The 17,792-nt window shown below is 34.1% G+C and overlaps 1 protein-coding gene and 1 pseudogene across 1 annotated transcript in view; both read left to right on the top strand.

Moving 5' to 3' along the window:
* KLHDC1 (kelch domain containing 1) overlaps window positions 1-17,792 on the top strand; it is a 56,992-nt gene that overhangs the window by 5,566 nt on the left and 33,634 nt on the right. The window contains exons 2-4 of the mRNA XM_039856743.1: window positions 13,862-13,932; window positions 14,386-14,503; window positions 14,943-15,061. Of these exons, the coding sequence (XP_039712677.1) occupies window positions 13,862-13,932; window positions 14,386-14,503; window positions 14,943-15,061 (308 nt within the window). The remainder of the gene's footprint in view (window positions 1-13,861; window positions 13,933-14,385; window positions 14,504-14,942; window positions 15,062-17,792) is intronic.
* Window positions 5,842-5,960, top strand: LOC120597953 (uncharacterized; annotated as a pseudogene).

The following is a 17,792-nucleotide window of genomic DNA, read 5'->3' as shown; positions in this document are numbered from 1 at the left end:
ATCTTGTCGAAGGCTTTTTCTGCATCTATCGATATGATCATATGATACTCATTTTTTAATTTGTTTATGTGGTGTATCATATTAATTGATGTGGGTATATCGAACCATCTTTGTGCCCCTAGGATGAAGCCTACTTGATCGTGGTATATAATCTTTTTAATATGTTGCTGCATTCCGTTCGCTAGTATCTTATCTAGGATTTTTTGCATCTGTGTTTATGAGAGTTATTGGTCTGTAGTTTTCTTTTTTGTGTGTTATCTTTACCAGGTTTTGGTATCAGGGTAATACCGGCCTCATAAAATGCATTGGGAAGTTTTGCTTCCTCTTTGATTTTTTGAAAGAGTTTGAGGAGAATAGTTATTAAATCTTCTTTGAATGTTTGGTAGAACTCACTGGAGAAGCCATCTGGTCCTGGACTTTTACTTTTTGGTAGGTTTTGATGATTGTTTCAATTTCCATAGTGCTGATTGGTCTATTTAGATTTTCTAGTTCTTCTTGATTCACTCTACGAAAGTTGTATTTTTCTAAGTACTGGTCCACTTCTTAGTGTTATTAAATTTGGTGTTATATACTTTTTCATAGTATTCTTGTATGATCCTTTGTATTTCTGCAGTGTCTGTCATAATTTCCCCTCTTTCATCCCTGATTTTGTTTTTTTGTGTCCTTTCTCTTTTTTCTTTAGTGCGTCTAGCCAGGAGTTTGTCAATTTTGTTAACCTTCTCAAAGAACCAGCTCTTTGTTGCATTTATTTTTTCTATTTTTTTTTCAGTTTCATTTATTTCTGCTTTAATTTTAATTATTTCTTTCCTTCTGCTGATTTTAGGCTTCATTTGTTCTTTTCTAGTTTTTTAAGATGAAGCGTTAGGTTGTTTATTTGGGCTCGTTCTTGTTTTTGGATATAGGGGTATGAATTGTAATGATATGAACTTTCCTCTTATGACGGCTTTTGCCATGTCTCAAAAGTTTTGATACGTTGTACTGTCATTATCATTCGTTTCTATGTATTTCTTGTTTCTCTTATTATTTCTTTTCTGACCCAGTTATTCTTCAGTAGTATGTTCTTTAATCTCCATATATTTGGGTTCTTTCCGCTTTCTTTTTGCAGTTGATCTCTAATTTCAAAGCGTTATAATCAGAGAATATGGTTGGTATGATTTCAACCCTGTTACATTTGTTGAGGCTATCTCTGTGTCCCAGTATGTGATCAATTCTTGAGAATGTTCCATGTGCTCTAGAGAAGAATGTAAAAGCAGCTGTTTGGGGATGGAAGGCTCTGTAAATGTCAGTTATGTCCATTTGGTCTAATCTATCATTTAAGGATGTGATTTCCTTATTGATTTTCTGTTTGGATGATCTTTCCATAGCCAACAGTGGAGTATTTAGGTCCCCTACTATGATAGTGTTTTGGTCCGTTTCTTCCTTTAGTTCTGTTAGTAATTGCTTTATATATTTTGGGGCTCTCTCTGATTGGGAGCATAGATATTAATAAGTGTTAGTCTTCTTGCTACATGATTCCCTTTATCATTATGAAGTGTCCCTCAATATCTTTCTTTATATTTTTATTTTGAAATCTCTATCATCCGATATTAGTACCACTACTCCCTCTTTTCTCTGAATGCCATTTGCTTGGAATATCACTTTTCACCCTTTCAATTTGAATCTGTATTTGTCTTTGGAACGGAGATGCATCTCCTAGAGGCAGCATATGGTGAGTTTTGGGTTTTTTTTTGATCCAATCTGCAACTCTGTGCCTTTTTATTGGTGAGTTCAGTCCATTTATATTGAGTGATTATTGAAATTTGAAGTCTTCTTATAGCCATTTTATCCTTTGCTTTCTGGTAGCTTGGTGTTTCCATTGCTTCCTTGTCCTTGTGTTTCTGTTTTCTTTATTTTGGTTGGCTTTTGTAGGTTTTCCCTCTGGTTCTTCTTGTTTTATGTTATATACTTCGGTTCTGAATCTTTGGTGTGTGGTTACCATTACGAATATGTAAAGGATAGTTTTATATATATATAAATATATATATATGCGTGTATGTGTGTGTGTGTGTGTGTGTGTGTGTAGTCATCCTTTTTCTTCTGCACATTCTTTATTTCCATTCCTTTTTGCAAATTTGGATCTTTGAATCCTCCCCTTTTCAGTCATTGTTTTCTCAATTAATCCTTATGTATGCTGAATGTTCATTAATATCTTACTATAACAAAATTCTTATTTTAAGCTTAAAATGCCCTGTTCCTGGTAAGGGTTGCACTCCTCTGCTTTTATCAGCCTGCTAGTCACCTTACTCCTAATTATGTATTTTTTTTTTTTGTCATTTTGTTTTAGGTGAGCTGACTCCTTTCAGTATTTCCTATAGTATAGGCCTCGCAGTGGAGTATTCCCTCAATTTTTGTATGTCTGGAAAGTTCTTTATTTCTCCTTCATATCTAAAGGAGAGCTTAGTTTGATACATTATTCTAGACTGGTATTTCCTTTCACTTAATAGTTTGAATATTTGATTCCACTCCTTTCTGGACTGTAAGATTTGTGCTGAGAAGTCCAACGATAATCTAATGAGTTTTCCTTTATAAGTTAACATCTTTCCCCTAGCTGCCCTGAGAATTCTGCCCTTGTCGTTTATTTTTGATAATTTTAATGCAATGTGTCTCGATGAAGGCCTTTGGGGTTGAGATAATTGAGTGTTCTCTTGACTTCTTGAATTCTAAGCTCCAGCTCATTCCTTAGATTTGGGATATTCTCTCAACTAATTGTCTGAAAATGCTTTCTCATCACTGTCCCTTTTTCTCCCCTTCGATAATGCCCATTATTCCTATATTTCCTCTCCTGATGGTGTCAGCTAGTTCTTGAATTTCTCTTTCATTATTTTTCATTCTTTGGTTTCTCTCTTCTTCCTTCTGATTTATTTCTAGATTTGTGTCTTTGATATCACTGATCGTTTCCTCCATTTGGTCGACTAGTTCCCAAACTTTTTATTTCATTTTTCAACTTTTGCAGTGTGTTCTTTATCTCCAGAAGGTCTATTTGGTTCTTTTCAAGAGTTTCAGTCTCCTTGCTAAAGAACTCATTCTGCTCATCTAGTTGTTTTGTCAGTTCCTGAAATTGTTGATATGATTCGTTTCGGATCTCATTGGGGTTTTTCAGAAGTACCATCCTGAATTCTCTGTCATTTAAGTTGCATATTTTTATGTCTGCAAGCTTATTTTTCTGGAGATTTTTCTCTTTCTGAGATGACTTGTTCTCTTAGTTGTTCTTGGTTTTTAATGGACTGTTTCTCTGCCTTGGCATTAATGGAAATGTGTTCTGCTTTTTTTTCTTTTTTTCCCAGAAAGAAGATTTATTATATAATAGTCCCTATCCTGTTGCAAAGAAGGTGTTTTTCTTTTGGTTTCCAGTATGTTGTGTCTAAGCCTCTTGGATCTCTGCTTTATATAAAGTCTTAATAATGTCTTTCTTTTCCCTCATAGATGTTTAATTATGCTCGCTATCCTCAGTCTCAGTTCCTGTCAGTGTTAGCAACAGTTTCAATAGCGTTTGCTCAGATGCCCCTGGGGCTTCACAGTGATAGGCCTCGGAGGGTATGGGTGGAGGGGCCCTCTGGGTTGGGGGCTGCAGCACAGCCTTGGTTTTGCAACCACGGCTGGTAAAAATCAACTGTTGTTTCTCTGCCATCCTCACTTTTCTGCTGTCCCCGCTTCTCTGCCTTCTACCATGATGACTGGGCATTGCTGCCAGCTGTGTAGAGCTCAGGCACGGCTGTTCAGGGAACTCGCCATAACTTCTCCCGTCCTCCTCCTCCTAGAGTGAGCTCTGGTAACTGTGAGAGGCAGCTTCTTTGTTTCTTCTAGTCTACCACCCTACACCTAGGGTTCTGACCTGTGGTAGCTCTGTGGTATGCGCAGATCCTACACTCAGACGTGCTGGTGTGCAGTTTGGGTGTTTTCTGTCGAATTTTAGATGTTCAGCTTATTGTTGTTTCAAGGGGAGAGATCTGGGGATGTCTCTCAATCTGCCATGTTTAATCTAGTTTTCTTATGTAACTGTTTTAAAGGAGAAATTTAGCAATATGTATCAAAAGTCTTAAGTTTTTATTCTCTTTAACTTAATAGTTTAACTTTTCTATATTCATAGATGGTCATATAAACCATCTATGTCATGTGGAAGACATTATTTTTAGATGCCTAGTATTTGAACTTCCTCTATTTGTAGCATCTCTCACTGAGTGAGTCTTGGGGGTAGTATTTATTTCAGTTGTCTGACTATCTCCTACCTACCTCCATAGGATGTAAATTCTGTACATATAGGGATTTTGTTCCCTACTGTACCAGTATCTAGAATTGGGTATAGCTTATAGTAGGTGCCCAACTAAAAGAACTTGAGTCCTAGGTACTCACTTTTCTGGATTCCCTTGCAGCTAGTTTGTGGGCAAGTAGCTTAGACTTTGTTAGATCAATCTCTGCTAGATTTGGACTCAGGAGTAAAGATGTAAAAATTAGGGCCTGAAGAGGATTCCTACCCTGCAGTAGAATTTGTAGGATGATCAAGGTCCTTTCCTGGTATAAAAAGTGGTGCTGTAAAGTGCAGTGTCTGTTCACCAGTGACAGCATCAGTTAGCTCACCAGACCCGTGTTTTCAGACTTGCTCCTCCTCATGTAGATCAGAGGCTGATTCTCTAGCCTCCCTGATAATTCTCTGAGTACTTAATTTCTTAAAATTTTATTTTCTTAATTTTAAATTTGAAATATATGTACCAAAAAATGTGTAAAATGAGTATCATTTTAAGATAAAATGTTTAACTTCCAGATTAAGAAATCAGCTAGAACTAGTATCTTAGAAGCTTCCTGTTTATCCTTATTACATTACTTCTCCCACCCCTAAAGAGTACCACTATCTTGATTTCTTGTTAACCACTCTTTTCTTTATAGTTTTACCACACATGCATCTATCTCTAAACAAAATATTATTTGGTTTTGGACACAAAGCATGTTTTTACTTTCCCGACTTAATTCTTTTAGTCTGTTATGTTTTTTAGATTCTCACATTGCTTGTATTCAGCTGGTGTGTACTTGCATGAATGTACTTGTTTTTACTTGGTGTCCATTTTGGTTGGTCAGTTTCTGTGCTGTTTGGTTATTAAATACTTTGAAAATCATCCCTGGATTCATTCATTTGATGTATGTCTCATATAAGATTCTGTTGTGTGGATTTGCTGTAATTTGTCCATTCCATTATTGATAAATATTTGAATGTTTTCATTTTTTAGTATTATAAGAAAAGCTACAATGAGCATTCTTATGTCTTTTATACATGCACAAGGGCACATACATTCTCAAGAGTATATAACAAGGAATGGAATGCTCTTCACTTGGTACACACATCTCCAGATTTACTTGGAAATGTCACCGTCGCCAAAATATTTGTATCAATTTACACTCCCATTAGCTTCCTCCTTGCTCCACATCCTTGACAACATTTAGTACCATCTCGCCTTAAATTTTTCCAAACTAGTGAGTGTGACATGATATTTCATTGTGGGTTTTGTTTGCTTTTCCTGGTTATTAATAGTTAAGTGTCTTTTCATAACTTTATGGACTATTTATGTTTCTTCTTCTGTGAAAATGCTGGTTCATGTCTTTTGATTATTTGTCTATTGGGTTGTATTTTTCTTACCAGTTTATAGGAATTCTTTAAATATATAGTTATATGAGTTGAATGTGTCTTGTCAGTTTTAGCTTGTTTTGTACTTTCTTGATAATTATGTTTTGTACAACAAAAGTTCTTAATTTTAATATAATTTCATCTTTTAGTTAATGCTTTGTGCTTTCCACATCTTAAGAAATCTTTCAGTCTACAGCCATGCCACCCTGAACAAGCCTGATCTCATCTGATCTCAGAAGCTAAGCAGGATCGGGCCTGGTTAGTACTTGGATGGGAGACTACCTAGAAAGACCAGGTCATGCAGACATAAAAAATAAGGGATTGTAAGCTTACAAGGTCCTTGCAATCTGAGGTCAACCAAGGGTTGCCTCGCCTGAAAAAAAAAAAAAAAATCTCAGTGTGGAGATCATAAAGTCTTCCAAACAATTTTAAGTTGTTCCTTCCATATTTAAATCTCTTTTTAATCTGAATTTTTTGTTTGGTTGGTTTCAGGTAGGGATCCAATTTATTATATTTTTGATATGAATAACCAGTCATTATTGTGTCATGTATTAAATAGTGCCCCCTTTCCCTACTAACTTGCGAACTCAGTCTGTCACACATCAAGTTTTCATGTATGGGATGTTTCTAGGTTCTTTATCTTGTTCCATTGGTCTGTTTATTCTTGTGACAGAACCACATTATCTAAATTACATAAGCTTTATTCAATGTCTAAATGTTGGGTAGTAAAAACCCTGTCCCCACTCTATCTGGTTCTTGTTCTTAGGAATATTTTGGTTACTTAGGGCCTTACTTATTTATTTATTTTTGGCTATAAATTTCCTTTACTGTTTTTATTGTAGTAAATATATATAAAACATATAATTTGCCATTTTAACCATACTGTAGTGTACAATTTAGCAGTGTTATTTACATTCATAATACTATACAATGTTACCACTATCTAGTTCCAAAACTTTATTACTCCAAACAGAAACTCTGTGCCCATTGTGCAGTAATTCTCTCTCCTTCCTTGCCCCAGTCTCTGGTAACTTCCAATCTTTTTGTCTTTATGAATTTGCCTTTTTCTAGATATTTCATATAAATGGAATCGTATAACATTTGTCTTTCTGAGTCTGGCCCATTTTACTTAGCATAATGCTTTCATAATGTTTTCATATTTTACTTAGCATAATGTTTAGCATAATGTGTTCACCTATGTTCAATCAAAACTTCATTCTTTTTTATGGCTGGATAAGATTGCATTGTATGCATATACCACATTCTGTTCATCTATCTGTCAGTGGGACACTTGGGTTGTTGCCACTTTTGTGTATTGTGAATAATGCTGCTATAAGGATTGGCCCTACTTTCAATTCTTTTGAGTACCTAGGAATGGAATTGCTGAGTCATATGGTTATTCTACATTTAACTTTTAAGGGAACTACCAAATTGTTTTCCATAGGGTTTCCTCTTGTGTATAAACTGTATGATCAGATTGTCAAATAAAGTACCCTATTGCATTTTAGGTTCCTTTATTCAATCTTTAGATCATTTGAGGGTGGTAGACCTATTCTGATATTAAGTCTTCTAATACAATTATATAGTATATCTCTCTAGTCAGGAGATATATTTTGATTAAATTTTATAGTGTCTTTATAGGGATCTTGTACATCTTTTGTTGGGTTTATTCTTAATATTTTTTATTTCTATTGCTAATTTTTAAAAAATGAAATATCCCGATTGCTGTTGTTTTGAAATACAATTGATTTTTGAATACTTTCGATTCTGTGAAGACTTTCTCAATTTACATTCTCATAATTCCATCTGTTAATCTTTTCATTTTCTATGTACATAGTCCTATAATCTGCAAGTGATGACAGTTTTGTTTCTTCCATTCCAATCTTTATTCTTTTTTTATTTTCCTTTCTTTACTGCACTTGTGGACCTGAAGTATAATGTTAATAGAAGCCATTTTTTTCTTGTTCCTAATCTCAGAGGGATTGTTTTCAACTAGTAACTATTGAGTTTTGATATTTACTTTAGAGTTTTGTTTGTTTGTAGGTGGCCTTTTCGAATTAAGAAATTTCCCTTCTATCTGAGTTTCAATGAATATTGAATTTTGGAGAGTAATTTTTCTGTATTACACTGAGATAGTGTTTTTTTCCTCCTTTAATCTCTTAATGTGATGATTAATGCTAATAGTTTTGTAATAGTTAACTAATGTTGCATTTCTTGGACTAAACACAAATTAGTGTAATACATTACAAAATCCTGTTTGGTAATTATTGTTTTTAGGATTTTTATATCTGTGTTTATAAGTAGATTGACTAATGTACTTTCCCTTATATTAGTTTTTATGATTGAATTATTTGTTCTTTGAATGTTTGGAAGAACTCATTCATAAAGCCATTTAGGCCTGGTACTTTGTGGGGTTTTAAATATCTGATTCAATCTATTTAAAGCTATAGGACTGTTCAGATTTTCCTTTTTTTTTTTTTTTTTTTGAGTCAGACTTGATAAGGAATCTATCCCCCAGGAATCCATCCATTTCATTTAAGTTTTTAAATTTATTTACATAAACTTAAATTGTTCATAATACCCTCTATTTAATCTCTTTAAGTTATAGGTATGTTCCCTTTTCCATATCTAAAATTATTTAATGGTTCCTTCCTTTTTTCCCCCCCTTGAATATTCTTGCCAGTGGTAGATCAGACTTCTGAAACACCAACTTTTGGTTTACTTATCTGTTGTATTTATTTTATTTTATTAATATCTACTCCTTATTTCTTCCTACTTTCTGTGGGTTTATTATGCTGTTTTTTCTTAAACTTCTCAAGTTGGATGCTCAACTCATTTTTTTAAGACTTTAAAATTTTTTAAGTATGTAAGGCTATAAATTTCCTCCAACTACCTCTTTAGTTGTATTCCTCACGATTTGATAAGCAGTATTTTGTAATTTCACAATAGATATTTTATATTTTCTATTATTATTTCTTATTTGACCCATAAGTAGTTTAGAAAAATATTTTAAAGTTCTAAACTATTTTTATAGTTAGCTTTCTGTTACTAATTTTTAACTTAATTGTGTTGTACTTAGAGAATGTGGTTTGTATCTGTCTGATACCAGTCTTTTGGAATATGTTGAGGTTTGCTTTAAGGACTAGTGTGTGATTAATTTTGATAAACATACCCTTTGTTCTCTTTACTGGGTGAGGTGCTTTATATATGTTCACTTTATCAACCTTGCTAATTTTGTTGTTTAAATCTCCTGTATCTTGTTTGATTATTTTATTTCCCAGTCTATCAATTCCTGTAACAGGTATTAAAAAATCTTTCTCTGACATAGATTTGTTAGTGTCTCCCTGTGGTCCTATCAGTTTTTATGTGTACACTTTATATGTAGTTTTAGGCTACCTTTTTGGATATCTATGAATTTAGATTGTTATATCTTTCTGGTTAATTGAACATTTTATTATTTAGTAATGATCCTCTTTATCTGTAATGTTATTTGCGTTAAAATCTATTTTGCAATTACTAATACAGCTACACCATCTTTCTTTTGATTAATATTTGCATGGCATGTCTTTTTCTATCTTCTGATGGAAACTTTGCATATTTTTATAGTTTAGATGTGTGTCTTGTAACCTGAAAATAGTTGGATCTTATTTTTATCCAGTCTGAGATTATGTGTATTTTATGGAGAGTTTAGCTTATTTTCATTTAATGTACTTTTGATATAGTTTTTTTCATGGGGTGAGCTTTATATTTGCCCTTCTTTATTTTTCCTCCTCTTGATTTTGAGGACTATTTGAGGCATTTTCTTTTTCTTCCCTCTTTAATGTTGCCATTTCCCCTTAAGAACTGGATCTCTGAAGGCAGATGTCCTCCCACATGCTCGCAGCATGCACCTGGGGCCTGGTGCACTGCGGGGGGTTGGGGGGGGTGCACCAGGGGCCTGGCACACCCTGGGCATGGTCCGTGGCTCCACCTGGGGTGCGAACCCAGGACCTTCTGCGTGCAAAACAGATGTGCTAACCAGTACACTATGGAGTCACCTGGGGTGCGAACCCAGGACCTTCTGCGTGCAAAACAGATGTGCTAACCAGTACACTATGGAGTCACCCCGAGGCATGTTTTTAATTATCCCATTTTTTTCTCTTTGCTTATGTATAAATTTTATGATTTATTTATAGCCATCTAATAGTTACTCTATTTATTTCAACATGAACTCACAAAGTTGAAAGTTAATAATTTTCATTTTTCTCATAGAGTTCCAGTACTTTAGAAAGTTTTCAGTCTGGTCATTCCTTTCCCTAGTTAGTCCTGTCCTGTTCCACCCACCAAATAAGCATCAAGAGAAGTTTAGCCCCTTTTTGTTTTGTTTAAATTTACTCAAAATTCTGTTTAAATTTACTCACACATTTACTAATGTCTTGACATACTATCCTTTGTTGCATTTCAGATAGTTAACTTTAGATTCTTTTTTTTTTTTGCATGAAGTAGCACAGCTATTAGGCTTTCTTTAAAAAAGGGGCTATTATTGGCTAATTGTTTCAGTTTTTGTCTGAAAATTTTTTTATTTTACCTTGGTTTTTAAAAGATATTTTCGAGGTGGCTCCATAGTGTAGTGGTTAGCATGTCTGCTTTACATGCAGAAGGTCCTGGGTTCATGCCCCAGATGGAGCCACGGACCATACCCCAGGTGTGCCAGGTCCCCCGAGTGCCAGATCCCCCGAGTGTGCAGGCCCTGGGTGCATGCCCCCGAGCGTGTGAGTGGAGATGCCCTACCTTCAGAGATCCAGTTCTTAAGGGGAAATGGCAACATCTGTAGGTCAGGGGTAGAAGTGGGGGGAGGAATTAAAGAGGGGAAAAAATAAATAAGCTACAATCTTTTAAAAAAAAAAGATATTTTCATTAGGTGTAGAAGTCTAGGTTGACAGTTACTTTCATGAAACAATTGCTAATATTAGTCTTATGTTGTTGCTAATGAGAATTCAGTCAATCATTAGTTGCCATTCATTTGAAGGTGATTTTTCTCTGGCAGTTTTAAAGAATATTTTTTTTCTTTGATCTGTAGTTTTACTATGATGTGTCTCTTTATGGATTTCTATTTCTCTTGCTTAGAAGTTGTTAGGAATTCCTAGATTTCAAGGATTGATGACTTTCAACAACTTTCTGAAACTCTCAGCGTTACTTCAAATATTGCCTCTCCCTATTCTCTCTGTTACAACCTAATGTAATTCTAATTAGACTTAGTTATTCTTTTTCTCCATGTTTCTTAACTTTTTTTTATATATTCCGTCTCTCCGGGCTATATTTCTGGATAAATCAGCTAACTAATTCTCTATTTTAGGGAAACCTTGACAAGAACAATTTTCATGGGATGATGGGCTCAGAATCCCAATTAATCTGCAGTGATGAGAGAATGAGAGGTGAAATAATGGAGACATTCACTATGGTTAACTAAGTGTGGAAAGGAACAGCGACATAAGAGTTAAGGGAGAATTAAAAAAAAAAGATATGTGATATTAAAAAAAAAAGCAGTGATATTAAGCATGTTTGGATATCCATTAGGAATGATCCAGTAGAAAAGGAAAATGATGTAGAAAAGAAGGGATAATTTTGGAGCAAAATCTCTGAGAAAGTGAGAAGGAACTAGTTCAAATTTTTCAATTCTGAGCTTCATTTGTGTTTTTGTACCAACCTTTTTAAAAATTAGTGAAAGAGACTTTTTAATCAGGCTGAGGTGAGCATGCAGTTAGCTTAACAGGTATTATTCGCTTACCTATTCACTCAATCAACAAACATTCCATTTGCCTTTTATGTGTCAGGTACTGTATTAGGCTCTGGGAACTGAATTATAGCAATGTAAACATCGTGCATGCACTCCTGAAGCTTATAGATTAGTGGTGGTGATAGGTGGGCATGATACAGACAAAGGACTTTGAAGGGTAAGTACAGGACCATATGAGGGCATTTAAGAGGGAATGTAATCTCTTAACCTTATTCTGGGATATTAGAGAAATGACATTCAAGCCGATTCTCAAAGAACGAGTTAGCCAGGCAAATTCTGAGAGAGCATTCAAAGAATAGAGAAAATCATAGTTGACGGCACCATCACAGCAAGGAATTTGCAGAGATTTGGGAACTGGAAGAAGACTAGAGCAGAATGAGTAAATGGCAAGATAAACTTTGGACAGATAGCAAGTACTAAATAGTACAGAATCATAAGAATTTTAGACTATCCTGAGAACAATAGGGAAGCAGTGAAGGAACTTTAAGCAGGGTAATGACAGGATCCATTTTCATAATATTTCTATTATAAAGGTATACACATGAGGCTACTGGAGCCTGATGCCATTAAACTTGAGAATCAAATTCCCCTTCTTTTAATTATTTGTTTCCTTAGCCCTTAAATATGGCTTCCTCAGTCAGATGTGATTAGGTGTTCTCTTGGAATTAATGGAGTGATTTTCAGCTGTGTGTGTGTGTGTGTGTGTTGTATGTGTGAAAGAGAAGGGGGTGGGGAGATACCTGGTAGTCAAGATACTATTTTTAACATTTAACTAACATAGTAACGAGAAAATTAGCCAAATCTACTTAATATGTTAATAATTTATGCATATGCAGTCTTAGAAATTTTCAAACTGCTTTTAAAATTGGTTTTTTTGAATTTTTATGAGTTAATTTGAGCCAAACTGGTGACATATGCCAGGGAGCAAGATCTCACATGCTCTGGAGCAAAACAGTTTGCAGTTTCTCTTATGGATTTGGAATTAAAGAACAAAACTAAGGAAGACTACATGAAAGTGGAAGAAAGCAAGGCAGGGATTGGATTACAGATTAGTTAAGATTATGATGTCCTCTCTTAAGGGTGGTCAAGCTTGTGAAGGGGTCTGAAAGGGTGGTCACATATTAGATGGGAACATTTCCAAGGTATGTTAAACTAGGTGCATAGAAACAATGGACAGGGCTTGCTTAAGCCAAAGATAAGTCTTTTAGTAAAGAAGTTTTATGCCTGGGGTGTGACCACCCACCATGACCTGCCCAGTTAGGAATTTATGATGAGATCATGTAGTAAGGTTACTTTCCATAGCACCTCTTTTTTCATCCACAGTTCCCCCTTTTGGTCATAAATCAGTCTGAAGAATGCATTGATGACCAACCTTTTGTTTAGATAGTATGGTCTCACAATGCTAGGAAGGCTCATTCCTAGGACATCGCAGTATCAATGTCATCTCGTTGAAACAGTGGACCATTGGGGATGGAGCAATACCATAACCATGAGATGTCAGTTGAGGTCGAATTTTCCCAAAAAAGGAAGGGCAGGAAAATGGAAAGCAGTCAGGTTTTATGGCTTTCATTGCAAAGAAAACTGGATCATTTCTATCCTGTGAACTATCATGATTCAAGTTTTGCTGACCTATTTTTCTGTATTTGGTATCTAGTATAACCAAAATTGGCTATTTTTGAATTATTCTAAGAAATTATGACGAATTTATGTAAGGATTTGTTTTAACCCCTAAGTTTTTTAACTTGATATAAATAAGGTTGTTATTCTATTCTTATTTCTCTTTTCATCATGTCAGAATGTACTATTCTATTTGTTATCAGCTTCTTTAAAGATTATTCAGATTCTGAGTTAAATTTATCTTGATTCTTAGATTCTATATTTTGACTAGTTAAATTTATGACTAGTTATATTTATCTTGATCCTTAGATTCTATATTTAATTAACACAACACTATGCCTTGCACATAGTGGGCACTCAAAAATATGTTCCGTGAATTAAAGTATCTGCTCTTAATTACACCTTATAAAAATTTCCTTCCTTAATTCCTTCCCTTTACACAAAACACATTGCTCTTGTTTGATATTCATTTTCTTCTTGGCTTTATTGTCTTCAATATTCTACTCTGAATGTTATTATTTTCCCTTACTGAAAATTTCCTTTAAAGGTTTAATTGTTCTTGAGTTTTTTTTTTGAGATTAACGTACTTGCTATTCTGTATTCTAAACCTTTATTGTTTGCCTACTTTCTCTTAAAAAATGTCTTTTTTCCTTTTCTCTTTTGATCTATCTTAGTTTATATCAAAAAAACATCTTTGAGCTTGTTAATGATTTTGTGTTTTGCAGTATTTTAATTGCAGTTTTCCCATCCTAAGGAGCTATTTAATTGTTACTGTGTAATTGATAAACATAATTTTATGTATTCTATGTTTTTAGTCTATTGAAGACAATGAAGTATATTTGCCTAATGATGAAATTTGGACCTATGATATTGATAGTGGGTTGTGGTAAGTAAGTTTAAATTGCAGAATGTCCAATCTTAATATGTGTTATAAATGTTTCCATAGACTACAGGGAATTTAAGTCCATATTTAGAACATACTGCAATACTTATTGTCTCCCTTTCTTGGAATGTTTTCTTGTCTCTGGCTCTTTCTTTCCCCTACTCACGTCCACTCTCCACTCTTTGTCCTTTACCGTTCCTCTAAAGACTAAGGCTATCTCAGAAGACTTTTTTCTGCTAATAATTCCCAATTTTGGTGACACGTGAAGATTTTATAATTTTTTCCCAGTAGGTTGAAAAATCTTTACTCTGGATCTTAGTGTTTTTGCAGTATTGGCTACCATTACATTGTAATTGTCAGTGACAATTTTCATTTAAAAAGGGCTCATGGAGTTCAAAGGGAATTTAAATTTGCCTTTCTGGATAGTTATGAAATCCCATGTCATTCCTGCTGCAGGACAATGCACCTCATGGAAGGAGAACTCCCTACCTCCATGTCAGGAAGTTGTGGTGCCTGCATTAATGGAAAGCTGTACGTTTTTGGAGGATATGATGACAAAGGATACAGCAATCGAGTAATATTTTCTTTCAATTCAGGAGTGCAGCAAAATGTAATATTTAATGTGTCATTTTATTTCACAGGTTAACAAATATTTTTAAAAGAAGATATATGTAAAAAATCTTTTATTTATGATTATAAGGTTTTAGAGTGAAAATACAGTAGTTGTGCTTTTCCTGTCTTCCATGTCTTTCTTCTACAGAATTAACTACATAGTTAGTTGATATCCATAGGGCACAAGGGAAAAGCATGATGGGAAAAGATCTATTTCAGTATGTTTTATATATTATTTTTGCTTCTAAGACATAGTCTAATTTTCATTAATTCTACAATTAAAATTTTTACCTTTTAGAAAATAAAAAGTAACATTATTAATTTTAGGATCACATATCCCTCAGGTATAAATTTAATTTTCAAATGTCCTCTCTGTTAATGTTGTTTTCCTCTTTTAAAAGCTTTATTTTGTTAATTTGCGAACAAGAGATGGAAACTACATTTGGGAAAAAATCACCAACTTTGAAGGAAAACCACCCACACCACGTGATAAACTTTCTTGCTGGGTATATAAAGACAGGTAATAACAGCGAAACCATCTCATTAACTTACACTTAAGTAAAGAGTATAGCTTGTGGCCAAAATAGAGAACACGAGATTCTAAATTTTTTCGAGATATAACAAACTTGTTTTGATGCTGATGGTAACAGCAGTTCTAAACCCTGAATAAGAGCTAAGTCAAAAAAATAAACATATGGAAGCAACTATTTTTAAAAAATTATTGTATTTAATTTAACTTTCCGAATAGCTAATACAATCGTATGGTTCAAAATCAAAACCATATTAAAAAATATTACAATGAAAGCTTTGTCTTCCATTTCTGTCCCTGCTTCCCCAAGCACAAATAGCTGCTACTAACTTTTGTATTCTTACAGCAGTGGTTCCCAAACTTGTCTGCCATTGGAATCACCTGGGGTTCTTTAAAAAATTCCAAAGTCCAGGTGATAACCCAGACTAATTATAGTTTCTGGGGGTATGATTTTTTTGAAGTTTCTCAGATGATTCCAAGATGTAGACAAGTTTGGAAACCACTGCCATTAGTGTTATGTTATGCAAATAGAAGCAGATATGTACGAATGTATGTATGTATATATGTATGTGTGTAATTTTCTTTTCCCTCTTCTCCTTACACAAATATTAACATACTCTGTACATTGTTCAGCACCCTGCTGCTGCTTTTAATTAGCAGTATACCGTGGAGATTGTTCATCTTTCTGTGTCCCTAGTTAGAAAGTTTGTTCTTGTGTTTTTTTTTATAGCTGCATAATATTCTCCTCTATGGATATACCATTGTTTGTTTAACCTATACCCTTAGATTGTTTCAGTTCTTTTGCTGAAACTATTGCAAACTATGCTTTAATGAATGTGTGTGTGTGTGTGTGTGTGTGTGTGTGTGTGTGTAATTGCAGATCTATCTATTGGATAAAATTCCAGAATTAAATTACTGGGTCAAAAAGTAAGGTAACTAGGGCTGCTGTAACAACTCTCATAAACTGAGTGGCCTAAACAAGAGAAATGTATTGTCTCACAGTTTTGGAGGCTAGAAGTCCGAGATCAAGGTTTCAGCAGGGTTAATTCCTTCTGAGTTTTGAGGAAGAAACTATTCCATGCCTCTCCCATAACTTCTGGTAATTTGTAGCAATCTTTAGCATTCCTTGGCATGTAGAAGCATTGCTCTGATCTCTGCTTTCAACTTTCCATGGCATACTCTTGGTGTGTGCTTATCTGTCCCCAGGGCCTAGCCTAGGGGTCTCATTTTAACTTAAAATTGCCTCTATGAAGACCCTATTTTCAAATAAGGTCACATTCTGAGATACTGGGGATCAGGATATCAACACATGAATTTCGAGAGGACACAATTCAACTCATAACAATAGATTTTTGACAGTTTTTCCTCCATAGAAGTTGCTGTTTTGCATTCCCTACAGACTTTGCTTAAAGTGTATTCTGTATGCATCAAACAGCTTTTTAAAACTTATTTAAATAAATTTATCAAATTTAGATAAATTTGTCAAAAATTTATTTTGTGCTTTCTCGATTTTGAGTTTGATTGCAAAGACTTTATCTATTTCAAGCTTATGACCTAATTTCTCCCTATATTTTCTTCCTCTACTTTTGTCATTTAATATTTACATTTAGGTCATTGATTCATTTGGGACTTACCCTGTGAATGGTATGAGATATGGATCCAGGTTTATCTTTTTTTGGATGACTACCTGTCTCTAACTCAGTTATTTCTGATGCCACCTTTACCATGTATTTACTAAATTTTCATTGGTATTTGGATTTACTTCTGGGTTTTATTCTATTTAATTGACCTTCTTTCTCTTAATGCACGTACTAGTGCATTAAGAGAAAGAAGCTTATAGGACTAGTATGAATGATAAGTGTATACCTTAAATAATGATCACAAAGCAAACACACTTATGTAACAATCACCCAAATAAAGAAAATTATTAACACTCAAGAAACCCTCATTATATTCTTATCTAACCACTATCCTCACTCTTTTCTAAAGAAAACCATTATCCTGATTCTAGCACCTTAAATTATTTATTCTTTTTTGTTTTTGTTTTGTATTATATATGGAATCCCATAGAATTTATTCTTTTACTCAAATTACATTTTTGAGATTCACCCATGGTGTTGTGTCTACCTGTAGTTTGTTTTCTTTCCTGTATGTTAGTCTATGAAAATACTGCAGTGTATTTACTCATTCTATGGTTGACAGACATTTGGGTCATTTCCATTTTTGACTCTTTGGAATAATAGAATATGAACATTCTTCTATGTATTTTGGTACATAACAAACATTTCTGTTGGGTATCTATCTCTTCATTCTCTTATTGGTGTAATCTGATTTTAATATACTCTAATTTATGAATCTTTTCCTTATGATTAATGCTTTTGCATCCTAGAAACTTTTCATTCCCCAAAGTCATGAAGATATTCTTCTAAGTTATCTTTTAAAAGCTATTATTATTTTATTTTTCACATTCTAATACACAATCCACCTGGAACTGGTTTTTGTGTGTGGTATGAGGTAATAGTCACCTTTCATTTTTCCATTTGGATAACCAGCTGGATAATCAGTTCATCCAACAGTATTGATTGCAAAGATCATACTTTTTCCATTGTTCTAAAGTGCCACTTTTGCCACAAATTAAGTGTCCACATATGGAAGAGTCCGTTTCTGAAGTCTGTTCTCTATTCTGTTGAATAATTTGTCTGTCTTTGCACCAGTACTATAT

The sequence above is a fragment of the Pteropus medius genome, unplaced genomic scaffold (genome assembly GCF_902729225.1).
Source record: "Pteropus medius unplaced genomic scaffold, Ma_sr-lr_union100, whole genome shotgun sequence".
Lineage (NCBI taxonomy): Eukaryota > Metazoa > Chordata > Mammalia > Chiroptera > Pteropodidae > Pteropus > Pteropus medius.
This window is presented reverse-complemented; position numbering and strand designations above follow the sequence as displayed.